The sequence below is a fragment of the Mizuhopecten yessoensis genome, unplaced genomic scaffold, assembly GCF_002113885.1.
Source record: "Mizuhopecten yessoensis strain PY_sf001 unplaced genomic scaffold, ASM211388v2 scaffold10921, whole genome shotgun sequence".
NCBI lineage: Eukaryota > Metazoa > Mollusca > Bivalvia > Pectinida > Pectinidae > Mizuhopecten > Mizuhopecten yessoensis.
The window spans coordinates 2,749,834-2,771,273 of record NW_018408788.1 but is presented as its reverse complement, the minus strand read 5'-3'; the positions used below and the strand labels follow the sequence as shown (position 1 = coordinate 2,771,273).

General features: G+C 32.1%; 2 protein-coding genes and 1 long non-coding RNA gene across 3 annotated transcripts in view; 1 reads left to right on the top strand and 2 right to left on the bottom strand.

Annotated features, from left to right (window-relative positions):
• LOC110463732 (PDF receptor-like) overlaps window positions 1-1,864 on the top strand; it is a 126,424-nt gene extending 124,560 nt beyond the window's left edge. Inside the window, exon 13 of the mRNA XM_021518553.1 lies at window positions 1,056-1,864. Coding sequence (XP_021374228.1) covers window positions 1,056-1,145 — 90 coding nt within the window. The 3' untranslated portion in view covers window positions 1,146-1,864. The remainder of the gene's footprint in view (window positions 1-1,055) is intronic.
• Window positions 1,865-3,163: 1,299 nt separating this feature from the next.
• LOC110463662 lies at window positions 3,164-7,243 on the bottom strand. The gene is made up of 3 exons (XR_002464411.1): window positions 6,882-7,243; window positions 4,251-6,451; window positions 3,164-3,843 (listed from the first exon to the last, which is right to left on the bottom strand). It is a non-coding gene; the product is annotated as an uncharacterized LOC110463662 (long non-coding RNA).
• Window positions 7,244-8,922: 1,679 nt separating this feature from the next.
• LOC110463728 lies at window positions 8,923-20,870 on the bottom strand. The gene is made up of 3 exons (XM_021518547.1): window positions 20,764-20,870; window positions 19,107-19,184; window positions 8,923-9,873 (listed from the first exon to the last, which is right to left on the bottom strand). The coding sequence occupies exons 2-3, from the start codon at window positions 19,168-19,170 to the stop codon at window positions 9,389-9,391; spliced, it is 549 nt and encodes a 182-aa protein (XP_021374222.1). The 5' UTR covers window positions 19,171-19,184; window positions 20,764-20,870; the 3' UTR covers window positions 8,923-9,388.
• Window positions 20,871-21,440: the final 570 nt, after the last annotated feature.

Below are 21,440 nucleotides of genomic sequence, written 5' to 3'. Positions count from 1 at the left end.
AGATAGTTCTAACCCGTAGCTTTAACGCACAGAGACAGGGTTGGATTTCGAAGTAATCACGAAAATCCGTGAATGGGGAATGGAGATACATACCAGTTTAAAAAGTGAATTGCAATTAAGTTGAATCGTTAACAAATTCACATCTTTCGTATATATGCTTTCCGTTGATATGTTTCTCCGACCGTCCAATATATTTTACAAGAATAAAATAACGCCCTTTCATTTTTGTTTAGTATGCTATTCATCATAATTTAGCTTAACCCGTCATGTCATGTCATTTGAAAAAAAACTAGAAAATTCAGGAAGTTTGTTATAGAAACTAATAGGACATTAGCTTAAGAAGTTCTCTGATATATAAAAAAAAAAAAAAAAAAAAAAGATTTTAAGGAGTTTCAATTGCAAGAAATATATCCTATTAAATTCCATAATTCCTTTGTCATACTTTTACAGTCACTCAGTTTTTCTTATTCTGTTTATTTCGTGAATGCATCGTTGTTCTGTCGAGTTAGATATGATTAATTGATGGATGGTTTTGTTTTAATTACTTATTTAGTTTAGATCCTACGTTTTAAATTGTATATGCTAATTTAGAGTTTTTGCACTGCTGAATGCAATTTTTCAATCATACTTGGCACAATATTTTATGGGTTATGATAAGTGATACATAATAACTGGTTAAAGGTTATATTGCTATTTGTTTAATAAACCTTGTTTAGTTTTTGGGAGAAAACATGTTTAAGACTAATGTATCAATTATCTATATCGTTTGTTCCATATATGTTAATTTTTAGCAAGTCAAATCTTTATCCAAGTATTCATATTAAGTTTAACAAATGTTTACATGTTTTAATACAAATCAAATATTCTCTTAATGCATCGTATTGTATTGTATTTTAAATAGGTAAATCGAAAATATTGTTTATCTTAAATAGCTTTGTTCATACACTAGTCTTTAAAGGTCGTTTATGGTGAATACATAATAAATTAGTGTATTTATCATCTGTTTTGATTGCAGAAGATTTAACACATCTTTACCAAAATGTCTTTGTTTTCAGAATCGTCGCTCATCTGCCGTTCCAATATCCAATGGCAATGTAGTTCCGCTTCTGCGCGGTATGATCGTTCGCCGCGAGTCCCGGATGTGACGATATCCATTACGGTATGATGTTGAACAATGTCGTGCCGGGCGTTCCAGATTTTAGTATCTCAGAACTGAAACCACGTAATCTGATTATGCGTCGTTGGTTCCAAATGAAATATTATCACAAAAGACGCAAGTGTGGATAAGGAAAATACATACATGGACCTTCATAAGACGCCCTTCTGTTTCCTGGAGTCACACTGGAATCATCAGCGAGGCGTGGATCGCAAATTAATAACAGCTCCATATGATGTTGACAAAGGTCAGGATTGTGACTTTTCACACCAAAACAAAGCTACACGTGTCTCTACCGACACAAAACTTGGACATTTAGACCAATGACTTTATACAAAGGAGTTCGTAAGTCATTGATGCGTGATAACTTTGGATGATTAACCAAGTAATGCATAACAGGATATGATGTTATGTATTATAGTTACTGAATATGACAATAGTAAGAATAAGATATTTCATATATTCCATACACGAGCCTGACAAAATATTAAATAATATATTTAGCTGAAGCATTCTGTAAAGCGTATTGCCAATGCAATACTGTTCAATCAATTTTATTTTAGTATTGTGAACATGCTTTCTGTATATCATTTGTTCAATTGCGCTGGCAAAATCTTAAATACATGAGACCAGAACTTTTTAGATTCGATTTCTCTTTAAGACAACGTTAAAAATGTGTAAATTTGAATTTAACGATAGCTTATAGTATCAAGTTATCCGCAAGATATTATCAGAATGACTGATCGACTTGCTATTAAATCGTCTGTGTTGTTGCTAAATATATATATATATATTTGTTTGTCATGATTATAGTTAAACTTTGAGAAATCCAGGGACTAGCATGGATGTGTCTGCTGTATATGTTTAAATAATATATCATATTCACATTATTATCTTTGTAGACATACTATTTAAGGGTCTGCTTATCCTTCCTGTTTGCTTTATTATTTTTAGGAATTATTTACTACTAGTAAACATTAAATGCTCGTCTCTTTTTTGAGAAATGTATCAAACTTCATCACAGCAGTTAATAAATGGCAAAATTATTTAAATTTCTACATTTTTATCTGCTGGTATTTTATCGTCAATGTATAACTCAAAACATTTATGTGTGATATTTTTATCGTAACATACAATCGTGAACTTGTATTTTATGTTTTGGCTGCTCAAAATAGTTTTTTGTTTTTCCTCGATCGATTAAAATTTAGGAAATATTACTTTCGGGATTTGTCTTCAAAATATAAGTACACCCAGTGTTACAGATAATGTCTTGCTAACAAGAAATATTTTCTGATTTTCCATTCGAACAAAGTTACTTTCATCTTGTGTTTTGGACATGTTGTCGTTAGAAAATCTACACATTTCACTCTTCAAACATCCCTTCAGAATTAAAAAAAAACCAGGATTGTGTTAATAGATTGACAAATACGCCTATAATGTATTGCCAAAAGGTGACGATAATGTAAGACAGAGAGTAGCAGTTGCCATGGTTACAATTTGACATATCGGTTATCTGGTATGAAATCAAAATAAGGTGCTTTCGTAGAGGCATAATTTCAATTTCAGGGCCAAGAATTATTGTAACAGTTATGCTAATAATTTAACGACCATCCAAATAATTGCTATTTTTAGCGACTTTTCAAATCCAAGTTATCGCATTTGTTTTATTTCACATGGCAATATGTATGTATAAAATAATGTACTTTCATGTTTTAAATTCAAATAAAGTCTTCATATTATTCTTTGTTAAATTTCGTTTTTGTGGATCTTTTTTTATTACATTTTACGAGTTAGAACTAGGCTCGCTATTTTTGGCGCATTTTCAATTATCAGCTGCGAGAGCGCTGTACCATCTAAGATCAAAATATATAGTTTGGCATATTATAGTTGACTTAATTCAGTTAAAACCCTTTATTTTGATGTTGATTAAATCGTATTTCTTGTAAACGAATCATGTTATTAATGACAAGAAATTTTGACAGAAATATGTTCAATCTGTCCCTCTGATAACAAATAAAGACATGATACATTTTCTGAAGACATTTTATTAAAGAAGAAAAATATACTTTAACATATAAAAAATGTACATACAATCAATGAATGAATAATGCGACGCCAGAAAAACTCAAAACGAGCTAATTGTACGCAAATTTTGCCATGGAAAATTATATCTTGTATTTCATATTTTACATTCATTCTTGTAGACGCCGTTCAGTTATTCGATTTATTGAAAAAAAATCTTTTTTTTTTTGAAAAAAAGACAAAACACAAAAAATCACTTTTGAAAAAAAAGAAAAGAAATAAAAACTTTGTTATGAATGAGGTATATCACAAATAATACATGTAATAGAAAAGTGTTATAGAAAATGAATATCAGCTCATCAGAATAGTTTCTGAGTCATGCGTGTATTCACAGCTTAAACTAGTATTATCGAAACAGACACCATTGTTCTATCCTTACATGAATAGCTCAACACCCTACATGTGTATGTTAGCACTCGTCGAAAGAATTATGGATTAAGAAAAAAAGAAAGAAACGTTTCATTGAAATTTTCCATTTTCTTTGTTGCTCCAAGTATCATAAAACATAACGAGAGCCATCCGAACTCCGTGACAGAATAACCGCAACACCTTTCTTCTTGAGATTCAATTCACACGTGTATGCTTGGTGTCATTGGAACTGGATTCTGGAAAGAAAATTTAATATGTGATATCTCTTATTATATGGCAAATGTCGCCTTCAATGTATTTGATAAAGTGACACTGGTAATACAAATATATTACCTGTCAAAACTTTCATTAAACTCTAGGTGATTAACGTTTTTACGCACCTATGTAGATGTTATAATATTTCAGATAGCAAATATATTATTCTGCTACGGAAAATATGAACAAATACGCGTTATTGTTATCAAGACAGCACATGGTTATTTCAATTGGTGCCAGTAGGAAAAAATACATGATTATTTTTTAATAAATTTTATTAAAGTACAAAGATGCGTTTTATGGTATTTATATTTACTTTTCTTAGTAACGCTGTAGGAAAACATTATCAATTTCATTCGCATATGACATCAGTGTATCTTGAACTTACTAAAACATTCCGAATCCCATATCATTTCCAGTAAGAGCATTGAAGTACATCAATCTTTGCAGGGCATTGCCTCCCGTGCCTCCCATACCTCCCATGCCTCCCATCATTGGACCAAGGCCTCTCATCATCATGTTCCATCTCATCATATCTCGCATCATGTCGTTTCCGCTCATCATCAGCCATGGTGCCATACCTGCCATCATTGGGTTAGGTCGAGTTGGCATCGCACCTGCGTTTCCTACACCGGGAGCACCGGCGGGCTTCATCAACCCACCTTGAGTACCTCCTTATCAAAATAAAAAGTGTAGTGCATTAATATAGGACTCATCATATCCACACTGTGGAAGAGAGTTCCTTCCTAACACAACCCACCGTAAGGACTAGATATTATTTTCTCTATTGATCATTCACCGCCTCATTTAAAAGGTAACTGACATTGTTTGCGTTGTTATAATTTGTATTTTTTTGATTTTGTTTATACTTTCTTAAAGGTAGAACATGCTTCTATAGACATATTAATAAGTAAATTTATCCACGATAAGTTCCATTCGGAACACGATACCTGTCCTATATTAATACAATTTCATTTCATAATAGAAAATATGATATATTCAATATCACATAATATAAAAAAAAACATGCATAACCATTTATTATCAAAATTTGTTTTGGCTGGGAAAGGTTTTATTACATTCTCAATCACTGGTTAGAGTATCAGATAAAGATATTTAATCTACAACATATCTAGAAAAGTCAACAAAAGCATGTACGAATCTACAACACCGTACTTGTAAATAAGTAAATAGCTAAAAGGGAAATATAATTGTATAATGTTACCTCAGGTCGTAAAAATTCGATCAGGATCTTCTTCCAACGCGATTACAGATAAGGCATCGTGTCATGAATTTACATGCTGGATAGTATACGTCTTCTCAACATGCTTTGTAATATATGTATATTCGAAATCATAAATACATTTTATAGTTGTAAATACATTCATGCAGCAAATAACAAAAGTAGCGTGTTTTGGTCTCCTATTAACGTAATGAAGTATAAATGATATCATAGATATCTTACATATTCCGTATTGTTATTTTCACAAACCTGAAATAATTTCCTTAACATGATAAAGAGACAAATTCGAACACGCTGCTTAAGTGTAACGCTTCCACGGCAATGTTATGGAAATTGAAGACGAATACACCTCTCTGTTGATATTTTCTTTATTACCGTAGATCGCCGTAAACAACTACAAATACACAAAGAGGTCGCTAAAGTGAAGAAGTGACAGTCTTTTATACGTCCCAGACGTAAAAAGGTCACTAGAAAGGCGAGAAAAACATCTCATCTCCTCGCGGACATCTGTAGTCTGTCGAACGTTTCTCTAACATTTTTTTCACGGAGTGCGGTGCGACTAAAAACTGGAACGGATGATAGAAAGGAATTTTTCTGGGAAAAGTCACTAAGTCGCTTGGGAGGCGTAATATTATGCATAACACAATTCATGTTTTTCGATGTAAAATTCAATTTTTCAACACAAGGAAACTATATGAGAAATAAACATACATGTATTTGAGCATTTACATTTAAGACTGAACAGAAGTCTTGCACATTTTAAAAGTTTAGACGTTAAAATATTTTATAAATAAAGTAGTTAACCATCCACAATAAATGAAGTAAATTCATGGTCTTAACATTTAGCCTAATATTGATAGAAAATACTGTTACGGAATGGTAATTATTTGGGTATGGTTTGTATACACTTTGTATACCATAATGACATCCATGTTTCTGTCTGTAGGTATGAAAGTATAATATTTCCCTAATTAAAAAATAAAACTTATGAATTTTTCGTATTATTTGACATTTGACCAGCTGACGCGAATTTGATTTAACTTTTATGTTATTTTGAATGAAAACAGTGTAAAAACACAGTAACATATATTGATATGACTGTTCCCTTTCCAGTCACCAAACACATCAAATGAGGTATGTTTTTGCAACAACAGTGACAAAGAACCTTTACATTTCACCGGTATGACAAATAGAATCTATTTGATATATATAGGTTGACAGTTCACAATTTCTTCACAGTTGTGTTAAAAATTGAAAAGAAAACATTGATAGGATACGCATGTTATTGACATTGGTGGATCGCTTCTTCCTAAAGACGCGATGTCCCTGGTGTGATATCGTCTCTTCTGCAGAAGAAAATATGAAATATATCATATTTTTCTGATCTTTCATATTAACAACAGGAAGTGCATACTTTTTTATGACAGATAATTTTGCTACTGAAATCAAATGTATATGCAGATTATTTAAACAGAGATTTACAAACACATTCAAAAAAGGGATGATATTTGTGGATACTGGTTAAATTAAAATCAAATAAACCGTTTAGGAACAAATTTGCATGTAGGACTAATGTACAATTTTTTGTTTGAATGGTGTTGTATTATATATGTATGAACATGTATCAGATAGGTCTTCGGAACTAAACGCTTACATGTACTCCATCGTGTGTGAAACATTAAATTTAACGGTATGAAAATATTCATATGCACAGATTCTATTAATAGTAGTTTACTCGCGTAATTATACCGCAAGAATTACAATGAATATGTTTACCTCATTTTGATAATCCCTCCAAGAAGGAAAGAGCGGCCAACTGCCGGAAGCCAATGCCTTGACCCATGCCTCTGCCTCCTAAAAGGTTTCCCGCCATATTCATTTGTATCACTTCCTGAAGAGTGTCGGGCATATTTCCTGACAAAAACATCGACACTGCAACTGGGTTATTAAACATTGAAGCAAAACCATACGCAGAGTTTGCAGATGATGGCGCTTGTGGGATTTTTTGTTTTCCCCACATAGATTTCTTATTGTTGTTGTTGTTGTTTAAAATCCGTTGTTCAGGCTGTCCACCACCTGGGGAAAATTGAGCATGTTAATGTGGATATATCGATGTGAATATATAAATATATGTATAAAAAGAAATACAAAAAGTGTATAAGTATATATTTATGATAAAGAAATATTAATACATAAAGTATAGTATTATAATGGATTGCTTATATGATAACAAGAGATAAATATTTCGAGATGGTTAAAGTAGACACTGAAACATGGTTATTTGTCAAAGAGTATGAAAGGAAAAGTATTATGGAAAAGGATATGAATTAGTATGAAAATATAATATAAATGATTGACTTAAGGGGATAGAAAGCAGTTCGTTGAAAAGTGCATGATTTTATATTGTATATAAGTAATTTATATACATGCGTAAACATAGATATACAAAAATGATATGTGGAGGAAATAAATAAGCGTATACTACAGGGTTAAGTGGTGTGAAATGTCTTTGCTAAAACTGCTAACACTGGAGTTCATGCAGATGATGAAAGACGCTAGACGAATATGTTTGTCTTTAATCCTAGTTGTACATTCAATAGATTGCCGCATGTCAGAAGAGGTTAGGGAACAGTGAATACTTGTTGTTGAAAGAGATATTGCTTCCTACAATCTTGAACATCAAACCCATCTTTAAATTCCTTTAGTTAAGTGGGCTTTCGGAAACCTGATGAATAAATAATTTTACATTTTAAGTTTACATGGTATCAGTATTTCTTTCTTTCTTGTAAACCATGTGCGGTCTTGTAGTTAAATATGATCTTGACCGCAAAGATTTTCAACGTTTTCGAGGTGATTTACATCAATATATCGGCAAACGATAACTGTGGTTTACTGCTCGATATATATCATATATATCAGTATAGTGACTGTCGCACACGTGAAATCTGTTTTCTTTTCAAACAAAACCATAAAATAACCTGTTATATGATCTCGTAGTTATATAATGACATGCTAGCAGTCATCGTATGGATGTTATCATCATAAAATGAAACATTTTTTATAATACACAAGTCTATTTTTTGCTTTTATTCCAAATGTATTTACGCCTGAAATAGTGTTGATATGTATTTAGAAGATTCGACTGTCGGATATGCGGCATTCTGCTGTTCTACTGACAAAAAGCAAAATAAAGACTAAGTCTAATAGCAAAGCTACTGACTACAATTGCTTTCATTGAAAGCCTTGCACATCACGCAGACATTAATCTTTGAAATCATTCTGGTGGGCTCTTGCCTTTTTTGTATAAAGACAGAAACATGGTATATATTGATAAAAAAGAACTTGCTCAATCAAAATGAAAGAAGATTGCGAGCAAATATATAGGTCATATCATATGATTTAACCAAATCAAAGAAAGAAAACAAAATCCGTGTAAATGTTGATTAATTCATATAAGTAGATTTCGATGTACGTTCTCGTGTAAACGTAAAAAAGAAACATAATATACCATATCAAAATAGACGGCAGTCGTCATGATTTTCATTTTACATAGGAAAGAAGAACGTTAAATATTCCGTTATTTACAGCAGGCTGTTATCACATTGTTAGGAGGTATTGGCGAGGACGATATACGATTTATAGCAACTGCGATAGAAAAGCCTGGCCATGTAAATGTTTCATTAGGGATAGCAAATAACCCTTACAAGTTAGCCCAAAAGAACAGAGAAGGCGGGAATGTTTATAATATGACATCGTATATCACATAATCAAATATTCATCGCAGATGAAAAGTCGGTAAAGCAAAACAGAAAATCAATTATTTGTTTTAGTTTTATTTAAAAGCACTCACAAGGCAATACGACTAAGCAAATATGCCCATCTCATAATTTGTGTTAATAGTCTCATTTATGTAAATATATACTGCCTCTATATAAGTTTCATTATTTGGTTGTAACTCTTTATACACAGTTGGGTTGATTTGTGGACTTTTGCTTTTTCATAGCGAAAGACGAAATCACAAAAAGTTATGCGGCAGACATTGTTTCAGTATTGATACACTATACAAACTTTCATTTTGCTATTAATCCTATGCAGATTATATGTTTTCTGTACAGGCAATTAACAAAATTGTGAGATGGGTAATGTTGGAGCCTCTACGTCACTTTCTAGCATACCTATAAATACTTTCCTTTTTTAGTCTCATTGTGTGTTTTAAGTGGAAAGTCATGTCGACGAAGAATTGTTATAAACATTTTCAATAAGAAATTTCAAATACAAATAGATCACAATAGGTCCATGCTTGCAAGCATCCTCATCTGAAGCATTTTGTTCATGAAGTTATTACCGCCCCCATTTTTGGCGCCGCCCATCAATGGCATTGGTCCACTTCCTTGCATACCGGCCGGCATACTGCTCGGCATACCGCTCGGCATACCGCTCATCATTCCTCCTATTCCTCTTGGTGTGGGTCCCATACCACTCATTGCCCCAAGTCCTCCCATACCACCACCTAACATATTCATCATTAAAAGAGGATTTTCGATTCCCATAGCGTCCAGCATTCTCATCTTCATGATAAACGGGAGGGCACCACCCATTTTAGGTCGAGCTGAAAACAGCGAGTTTTGGCCGGGCATTCCCATACTCATTCCCATTGGCGGCATGCCCATCGGCATACCCATCGGCATCCCCTTACCGCCTCGATTCTTCATCATATTCATCAGATCAATCATGCCGGCACCAGATGGCGGGGTGTTACCAACGGCTGCTGTAACGAACAAACGTACAAAAACTGTGAGAAACTATGGAAGACTGATTACAAACTGATCTGAAAAAGTTTTTCATTATTTTTATTTGTTTTTCATCTTTATAATATTTCATTAAAGTTACAGAAGGTAATGGTTTCTTCTCAGGTTTCTGTTCTTATTTACTATGAATTAAAATCAAATATTAACAAATGACAGTTTCTTTGTTTGATAACGAAAAAAGATAGGTTAGATGGATAAAAAGGGTAAAGGTTTTGTTTAAGAATTCTGACAAATTTTCTTTCCGAGAAGACTGTGAATGAAACTATCTCGTTGCATGGTTGACATATGATTTATTTGAGATTGATTAATATTAAATTACATTTTATTTTATTTTACTTATTTTGGTTGGACTGTTCAGTTCATTTTATCAGATTTGTTTTTATTGCTATGGCATTTTGTAAACAAAAATCGAATGCCAACATATTTACTATAATGTTAATTTGAAGTTTCAGTATATCTAATGTATTCATCATTTGAAGTTTCAGTATATCTAATGTATTCGTCATTTACACCCATATTTGTGTTGTCTAGGACGTCGCGCATTTATGTTTCAATGTGTAACATACATATAAATACTGTAAATCTTTTGTCTTTTGGAAGGTATATTTCAATGTAATGCAAAAAATTAACAAATCAAAATATGCTTTTTACAGAATACGTAAATGGATTATTTATTTGTTGTGCAATATTAATATTCTGATTCTATTCTAGAATTGTATCTATCTTCAGCATGTTACTATTTGATATCACAAAACAATTTGAAGAGTTTGTTCAGTTAAGACTTAATTGAATACATTTAGTGGAACTTATTGCTGGTAGCAATTCTAATATCATTTAACAGACAAAAATTGAACCTCTTAAATCGATCGTATTCACGTCATCAAAAGTATACGATTCTTTTGTGTGAAAATATAACTGGTGGCCCTATTGAAACTAATGAATGTCTTTATATATATACACGCACGTCATTATTACAGTACATGTGTTGTTTGCTATATTTGATTTAATGGCTGATTTTAACGATTGACAACGCCTTTCAAACATATAATAGAATTGATGTATTTAAAAATCTTAGGTACAAAGGGGAGGTAATTTAACAAAAAAATCATAACGATAAGCAAAGTACATGTATATCTTTCAGTATATTTATTATTTTAATAATATATCATATGAACATTAGGATTTTATTTTTGTTTAATTTACTATTTTTATGAAGTAGCATGTATACCGGGAAACACGCTTGGATTGGTCGCGAAGTTTCGAAATTTTCAGTGTAAATTAAAAAAGAAATAAGGTAGCAATATATCCCGGCATACACACCACTTTTCGCATTTATTTGTCTTAATTCTATTTATTCTCATTTTTCAGATCATGCTTACAAATTAAATATACAAAAATAATAAAAAAAAAAAATATATTTTATTTTAAGCTATTTTCTTAAGTCTTAATACATTTTTATCTGTAAACCGTCCATTGTGGCTCGTAGAGATAAAACAAATGTGTAAGACATGATTTATATACTAATGTGTGTAATGTATATAATCAGGAAACATTGCTACTTACCACAAATTGTAAACCAGCGCGCTTCTAAACTTCAACGCATAACGTCAAGTCACGTGGACATCTCGCGGGATTTTGAATCGCCCTCGCTCGAAAAAGTTATATATTGCATTATAAGTCCAACTTTCAACAGCACATGATGTCTGTCACGTAAATAGAGTTTGTAATATATATAAAATCGATAACTTGTTGGGATAGGACTACGTAGAGACAATTAAATGTGTTTTTATCAGATGATTTTAGTCGATATACAATCAACAGTTTACGTATCATATCATATTGTTCTTCTCCGTGTCAGTAATGTTGACACAATATTTGGTTAACAAAAAACTAAGAACCGATAGTATTATATGACGTTTATCCTTTTAAAGGATACTTACACCAGGAAAGATTCATTTAAAATGCACATGTTTATCAAGACATTACTGAAATCGTTCTTTTTATATGCTAAGTTGAACAGAAATGCGTTTAGTATAGGAAATTTTAATTGAAGGTTCGTGTCAAAATTAGAAATGTTTGATGTATATTTATACATTGATTTTGAAAGTTGATCCCTTTTTTTATTTGCATAACGTTTCATTCTGTGTGCTGCCACAGATAATATATTGTGGTTAACGTGCGTTTTTATGACTCAAACGGAACCTAATAGGCTGTTATGCAGTTCTATAAACGTTAAATTGTGATTTTAACAGAATTTATTTTTTAAATATAGAATTACATTTATTGAACCTGTGAATGGTCTCTATGTAATGTTTCCTTTGTTCATGTTAAGTTTAATTGATTTTGGATTGCATTATAGTTTTGTTTACATGTTAGTATACTTTTATTGTATTTCAGTATAGGTAAATGCATTTTGTAAAGCTTTACTTCAAGTAAGCATTTTTATTTTTTGTCTTATTTATAAAAAGCAATCTAGAAAATTGATGTTAAAGGTATCTGTAGAGAAACAAACTTTTTTAAACTAAAATTAAAAGTAACGAAAACATAAAAAAAATGAATATCTATCAGAAAAATCCAATTAAAATTCGAATTTATACTATGTATTCAATTCGAATTTATACTATGTATTCTTCTAAAGCAACAGTTTAAAACACGATTCGGGGATTTGTTTTCCTCCAGATATATAATTCTTGTTGGTGTGTTATCTCTTTATTGTTGAAAAAATGTTAAAGATCTGCTTTTGTTTTGAAAATAATAACAAGTGTATAAATAGTTCTGATATCTTGAAATATTTCTTTTAGCATTTTTAACTCATCATGTATAATTGTCATGATATACCTAATGAATCCATTTGGAATTTCATGTTAAAAGGTAATCATATGTACTTTTTAATTTCAAAGTAATTGATATTTATTTATTATATGGATCTTATTCATTCCTCTTTATCATTGCTATGTTTAGAATAATCTGAGTGAGTTTCATCCATACATTGATTTAATTCCTTCAATGTGATGGCCTGTTCGCTGAAAACCATCATGTTGGTAGTTAAATATCGGAATTAGAAAGGCCAACATCAAAGTTTCATTCAAGTTCAATGGAATGCAATCCTTTTACAAATACCAATTAAAAGACTCCTTACGTTTCAAAAGCAGATAATGCTATTCCTATGGTTGTTACGTAGTCTACGTGTTTTTTTCTATTTTCCGAGCCCGCTACTACAAATAATTGTCTAACCTCTCGAATATCTGCTTCTGTTCTGTTTGAATTTTAATTATAAATATATTACGTTGCCATTTATAGTTTTGTTTTTTAACATCAACTTAAGTAAAATATTAAACAGTTATCCTTTAGCCAAATTAATCGATTAACGATTATTTAAGGATTAATTTTAATATATTTTTCATGTTATGGAGTCATAACACAAAAAAAACGGAGTGTACTCTAAATTAACCGCGGAGCGGTTTGTGATAAGAGTACATTCCGGTTTTTTTGTGTTATAGCTCCATAACATAAGAAATATATTCAAGTCAATCCTTCTAACTTAATATACTATACACAATCTCTGTGGAAATCCACTTGTATTGATGGACTTTTTTCTCTTAGAAATTATTACGCCGCTGTATCAGACAATCAAAAGCGACGTTACAAACGGCGACGCCATTTTTTTAATGGTATGGGCTGAAAAAATGTATGTTTAAGCCAATGAAAATGCGTGTTACATGCAAGATTAAATTATCTACAATTTATACGTATCTTGACATTTTCTTATGGCATATGTTCTTACCGAACCTGTATTTTATTGAAAATAATTATTTCATATCTAAAGCTCAATTGTTTTAAAGAAACTATTTCTTATCTAATCTAAAGCTCGTTTAGTATATGTCAATCGTTCTTTTTGTAAAGTGTTTATTGATAGGCCAAAAAATGATATGTGTGTTTTATTATGATGTCATGTAATGCAAAAACAGAAAATAGATAAATTAATTATAATAAATAAAAACAATGCGTTACGGTTATCACTGAAATATGTGTTTGATGTCAGTCTATGTTACGTTATACAGCATGTAAACATAATCTCTTTTATGTGAGCCGATATTTTTAAATATATTTTCTATATATTATTTCAATCTTCGAATTATATTTTTAAAAGACATATTATACAATCTGTAAACAAAATATATATGGATTAATTCAACAACATATTTACGAATATATGACATTCTGTTTGAAGCAAAATTAATGTATTAAGCTGGATTAATTTATACACAATATATCTTTGATCGTACATGCCTCTCATGATCATATGCTATGCTGTGATTGCTAGTCTGAAAACACATGAACGATTTTGTTGCTGTAAGTTACCTTACATAACAATAATAGACCAGGTTGTCCTTGCTGCCGTTGGTGGAACGGGTATTCCTTAACCAGCTGTCAACTTCATTGCGGTTCATTGATTCCTGGTGATGTTGTTTTTATTCCGGTAGCCTATACTTCTAAAGCGCCGATTTGTGTTTTATGAAGAAACCAGATAGTGCTAAATAGTGAGTTAAAGTGTGATTCCTTTCATCTTTTTTTTTAAACCAGTTCCGTTATACTTTTTAAAATCTTCACGATTCAAGTTGATACTGAACAGAACGTCCATCGCGTCATACGTTTAACGTATGCTTTAGAATAGTCGCTTAGTATTGAAGTCGCTTAGACTATTTTGATGATATGAAATACATGGCAAACTTTTTACAATAATTGTAAAACTTAGTACTTTGCAAACTTACAAGGCGGCTAATGATGCTAGCACATTTTATGAAAACAAAGCAAAATAATAAAATTGGATCCGCTCATAGAATGGACTGGAATATGATTCAACACTTATTTTTTTAAACGTCATATATTGTACAACATGAAACGTTTGTGAGCACTTTTTGTCGAGGTTTTACGATTACATGGTATTTCATGGATACAAGCTTTCGTAATATTTGCGCGTGGAAAAAAATCAGTTAAAGAATAATTATTCGATATACCAATGTGTCTGCGAAAACCTTGAATTTATACATACAGCAAACGTTTCATGTTATGCGTTATGCAGGATGATGGCCAATTTCAGCTGCCGTTGGAACGAGACAAATTACATTAAGAAAGCAAAGCAAATATACATGCATAGAGGTGTCATGGTTGCAGCAAACACATAAAATAAAACAAGCAAGAAGCAAAATTTACAACATCCGTTTACATTTTAATCATTTTTTTTACGACAGCACAAACACATACATGTACAAACAATATATACATACAAACTGAAAAAAGTAATCGATGAGTAAAGCGCATGGTGTCAACACATTATTTCTATTAACAGGAAAGAAAGTATTTACATAAATCCTTCACCCATGGCGCTTAACATCATCAAGTTTCCGAGAGAACCCATTTGACCTCCACGACCACCTCCTTGCCTCATTAAAAGATTGTATAAAACCATGCCCCTGAGGTTGTCATTGCCGTTCATCATAGCCATCAACGGGAGAGTGCTGCCCATGCCGCCTCCGCCTCTATTTCCCATGCTGGACAGAGCGGCCATCAGAGCGGCGTTTTGGCCTGATCTGCCAGGGGATGCAGTGCCAGAACGTGTAGCTGCAGGATACAGAGGCATACACACATATACATATAAGCATAGCAAAAGCATTGACGTGTACACATACATCAGTGACGTTGGCATTTGCAAAGCAGATGTTGATTGCGTGATGAGACTCATGCTGTAATGCATTTCATGTTTATGCTATCAGTCGTTTCGATATGTTCCAATGCAACATCAAATGTTGTAGCAAGTTTTATGTTATATGGCAAAGATAATCCCTATTTTTTATCAAAACAAAATCTCAACCATTTATGTTCTTAGTTCCGTCAGCACACAACTCGTTAAACTGTTTCCTACATGAAAATGTACCTATGATTTATATCTTTCCGCATTATGTAATGACTTGTCATTTTGTTTTCAATATCAAATATTGTAAACATTGTGTGCACAATAATATTAAATATAATTACAAAACGAATTAATTGCTCCACGAAATATATGCTATTTTGGTTTCTTGACTGCATGTTTACTAACAATGAAATCAATAATCTTTAAGATCTTTAAAATTAGTTATTAGTATATATTTGTAAGTCAGCTACCGTTTAACAATTTGCATTACATGCTTTACACTTCACTACATTAAGACTAGCTTGTGTGTAAATAATCATCGGTACCTTGGCAGAATTCACATAATGTTGATTCATTAAAATGGCATCATTGGAAGTAATAATGCGTAATTATGTTTACCATGAATGTTGATGTGTTGCCATTGGTGTTTTAGTCATGCTACATATATACAAACATTAAATTAATAAAAGAGTTAACGAAGAAATCGATTATATCAAACTACCACATCTAACAAGTTTGTAATTTAAGCATAAGCTAAAAACACCTATAACAACTTCAACTGATGCAGATTGATGTTAGTATTTGGTTTAAATGGATAAATTGATATCAATATGTTCATGAGTAAAAGCAAGCACTAATAAAGCAGGCAAACGTCAGGCAATATTTAGATACAAAAAGGCATTTATTTAACATAAACAATGATTCTGAACAACTGGACACACTTCACATGAAAATAAATACTATGCGAACAAGAATGATATGGACAGACAAATGGACGAGGAACACTAACGGATCGCACACTTTCTTGTGGCCTTTTTGCAGGTTAATTTGATTGTCTATTACGCGACACGATGTACAAAGGAACTATCACCAGTCACAGGGTTGTCTTAAGATCGGACAAAGTTCATATCATAGTCTACATTCCAAAGAGTTCCATTCCGAGGAGGTTGCTCATGAGAAGTGGCTCCAAACCACCCATGGCACCGCCGGCACGACGGTTGTTTTGGGACAGCATACGGAAAAGGAATAAATTTTGCATCATGTCATTTCCGGAGTTGGCTGCCATTAATGGCAGCATTCCACCATTTCCAAAAAGGCCTCCTGAGCCTGCTGCACCCCTGCCTGCTGACGCGCCGCCTGTTGTTGGCTGTGCACCTGGAATAATTCATTTATTGCAAACATAATTTTCCGAATACGGAAAACAATACTGTCCTAACTGAGGTTTGTCGCCTAACAAGTATTCTGCCCTTTTTGCATGATTAGTTTGTTGGGGGGAAAAGGCAAAAGATTAAAAGCAAAGGAAGTACTAATGGGGGGTGTACCGTGCAATACACATTTCATGTTAATAATATAAATGGTTATACTCGTGCATAGCAAATATATTGTTCAATTTACGCAAAGCTATACTGTCTGCGTTTAATACGTAAGAACATTAAGCGTTATCGAAATATATCATAACATATATGTAATATATATATACAGAAGGATACAAGCTTTAATCAATATTAATTGCCTTAAAACCAAAAATAAAAAGATTAGTTAGAAGAAATTGGTATGGTGTTAAAAAAAAGTTAACTGCTTAGAGAAATATACATCTGAAGTGATACCACGTTGAATTGACATTTGCAACTTTTTATTGCAACATTAAATAATGATACTGGCGATTCTTGGAATATTATAGGCAGCGAACATGACAGGTAAGCAGGCGATAAGAATTGCGCACGACTTCAAAGATCCCCTATAGTGTCAAGGAGCATCAGGTCAACAAGGTTGATGCCACCGTAAGCACTTTGTTGTGACCCTCTAAGCATTTGAAGGTACATCAGCATCTCCAACCAATTATCATTGCCCATTATCAGAATAGGAAATCTGGCGGATGACCCTTGAACTCGACCACGCGCGGCCGACAAAGTTGCTGTTGCATATCTTCGAGGCACAGCCACGCTCCCTGAAATTCATCCAGGACAAACTATGTATTACTCTGTACCAACGAGTTATCTGACTTTCTACGCATATGAACTCTTAATTTGATTTGTTTCGTCTTTTGATGCCTTATTTTTGGTATCTAATTATTTTTAAATAAAATAAACAAAACTTAAATTTTGTATAACTGTTGCCGCATTTTGTAGTTAATCTATGTTTAAATGAAACAAACAAAATTTGAAATATAATAGTTGGTTATTTGAATTTAAATTAATTTTCATACTTTTTAAGTTAAAAACATGAACAAATGAAACAATTTTCCTTCATAAATCATTACATTTCTGTTAAAAATGTGCTTGAAATTATCAATATTAACGTTATCGGTTATATGATTTTGTCTAACTAATAATCTATACTACTTTAAATGAGTATAGTTACTATATATAGTATAATCTAATAATGTTTATATTTAAAAAAGGAAAATGAGAAAAAAACATTATTTGCATAAGCATTATATATCTCATCATTCCTTACTAAGTCTAAATTACTATGGTACAGATATTTCTACATTTCATGAACAATACATTCGTTTGCCTAGCTGCAGGAGTATAAAGAAAATCTTTGCTTTGCGGACTTTGACGAGTTGACTTATCATAGATAAAAAGGTGAACTTCTAACGGATCCAGTAGACCTGCAGGCTATACCTAAAAGAATAGATGACCCAAATAGACCCAGGGATACTGCTGCACGTCACTCAAGATGACAGATTAAGAGGTACCGTGTTCATTTATGAGTGGAAGAATCATAATCTTTGTCAGCGCTGACCGTGTAACTTTATCGCCTGTCAACTACCACTGTCAGTTCGGCCGCCGTCCCAGAATGCATCACTTTTTAACAGGTAGAAAATATCCAGGTAATTGCAGCGCTCTTGTTTTCACGGAAATTGGCCTCATTCCGTCTGTCTCAATCACTCATGCGGGATGACAACAGATTACACATGCCATATATATGCAGTTTATCCTATCAATAGTGTGGCATATCAGATGAATATTGTCGTCTACAGTCATATTTAATAAAAACAGGCATACATATGCGTGTTTTTATTATTGAATCCTACCTCGTAATTGAAATTATTCTTTAACAGAAAAACTACATGGAATATATGTAATGCATGCATTCATTAACGACATTTCCATGGTTTTCGAACGAAATTTATATATTTCTAATATACTATTAGCGCACATATGAATAAACTATGCTAGATATTTTTTACGAACTAGAAAGAAGCATGCTATAAAGATGTTAAACCACGCCCATTGTATAAGTTGAGCATTGCGCATGCTCGGCGACACCTACCTTGTGAATGTACTTGAGCAACGGCTACACACAGCACGAGGGCGATGGCAATGTATGAATTCATTGTCTTTATTTGGTCTGAAAGAGAAGACGAATACACATGAAAAGATAATATTAAACAACATGATATGTCTTTATTTGTCACATTGTTAATTGTTATTACTAACATTCCGACAACTGAGGTGAATTATTAAGTAATTCACAAAACATCGAGAGAAGAAAAGGTCTTTTCGTAAATAAAATTTCTGAGATTTGAACTGAATTATTATCTTGTTACATGTCAATATAAATTTATGATATAATATATTATACAAAACACCAAGACTAATTTGCTAGCACTTTCGCCCATATTGGGGCTGTTCCGGCGATTTCAAGATGGGCAAAAAGGGTGAATTATAGTCTTCGTGTTTTGTTTTATACACAGTTTTATATTTAAAACTATTTATCGCTATGTTATTATTATACATTTTAATATATGATATATACGATTGAATTTTGCATGTGTTTTTTATTTTTGTTTTTATCCTTAGAATTATACTTATATATTTATAGTTTGAAATGTTAAAGTATAATGTTGATTAATTGCGTTTTATAAACTTATTAATAGTTTCATAAGAAACAAATTTGCAAAACAATTTATAAAGCATATCAGTAAAATTATTTATACACTAAAAAGGAAAAACGCAGCGTTGGTACATGTTCTTTCCTCGGTCAAAGTTCAAACAAATGCGTAATAATTTTTGTAGTATACCAACTATCAACAGCTTGACTGATACAGATTCTGAGCCTGTATATAAGATTATTTACACTTGTCCAATCGTTACAATAAGATATGTATTTTACAACCAATTTGTTTGCTATTGTTAATTTTTTGCATCTTTTACGCATTTTGTTCTATGGTTTAGTTTAATGTTTTCCTTTTTAGAACGTCTGTTTTAAGGGTTCGATGGGCCGTAAAATAGTGCAATATTCAACAATCGTTTGTTTTATAAATATATTTTTATGGTATGAGATCATCCAAAAGACGTTTATCTGGATGTTATGAATAAAATTTAACTACAGGTTGATAACCTCTATGGGTTCGATTACCTACTTACAATTGTTAGGAACATATAGTTAAAAGTGCTTTTGATATGCATTTACAACAGAATACATTCTCGAAGTATTTAATATCTTTTTAGCCTATAACTTTCATATAAACATTACTTGATATAGTTAATAGACAACGGTGTGTATTAAATTGTTTAACTATCTGCTATAACACAAATGGAATGATAAAAATGTATGTCGGTAATAAAATATAATGTATTTCGATATAAATATAAATGTAGCAAGGCACATTGTTTAAGTAAATAACAAATAAATCCAATGGGAATAATGAAGATACATAAATATATATTTTTTGAAGTAAAGATCCAGCAAAAAAAATGTATTTACGTATGCTTACTAGAAAAACAAATCTTCTGCAATGCTGTATATAAATACAAATAATGCACGAAATCTAAAACTAGTCACTAAAACCACAATAGCAAGCGAAGATATACAAACTTATGATGTTTCCACAGAAAAGGAAATCCTTGCGATAAAAACACAACAGAATGTTCCAGCAATATCAAATAGTATGTTAATTTCTCTACATTATAGAAAGTGTACTTACTTGGTAAACGGTACTAGCAGCCTAATCCAAGAGGTAAAACACCGGTGCGATTCGGAAGTCTAGTGTAGAGCTGGAAGTTGCTGGGCAGTCTGTCCTTTCTGCACGTCGACTCGGCATATATAGGCACAGGCACTCCAATATGCAAATGAGCTCGAGACAATGGAGAACTTATGTTATTAATGGTGTCTATCACGTGACTATGCTACGCTTTGTGTCTTGCGATAGGCATGTTCTGTGCTGTGCTCGCGGCTATGACAAACTTCGTGACCCTGCCAACATCATAGCCATTCCGTAAAACCATATGACATGTCATAGCAATTAATTTGTGTTGGCATTTAGGACAAATATTTATCAAATGTATAGTGCAACTCTGTAACAGTTTCTATGTATCTGTGATTTATCTGTAACTTGTTATTTAATGAAAAAATGCGAAAATATTTCGTGAGAAAGAAACATTCCACAATCATCCCTGAAACAACATATGGCAAGACAATGAACCCTGACCTCTAATGAGGTAAACGCCGTGTACAAATTATTCGTAAACATAACCAGACAATTCGTTTTAGGGGGAACTAATCTAATATTTTGTTTCCTTAAATTTTAAGACCAGCTTCGGTATCATTGTTTGATATCTTCATGTATCAATAATATACACTCAAAAAGTAAGTTTTTGGTTA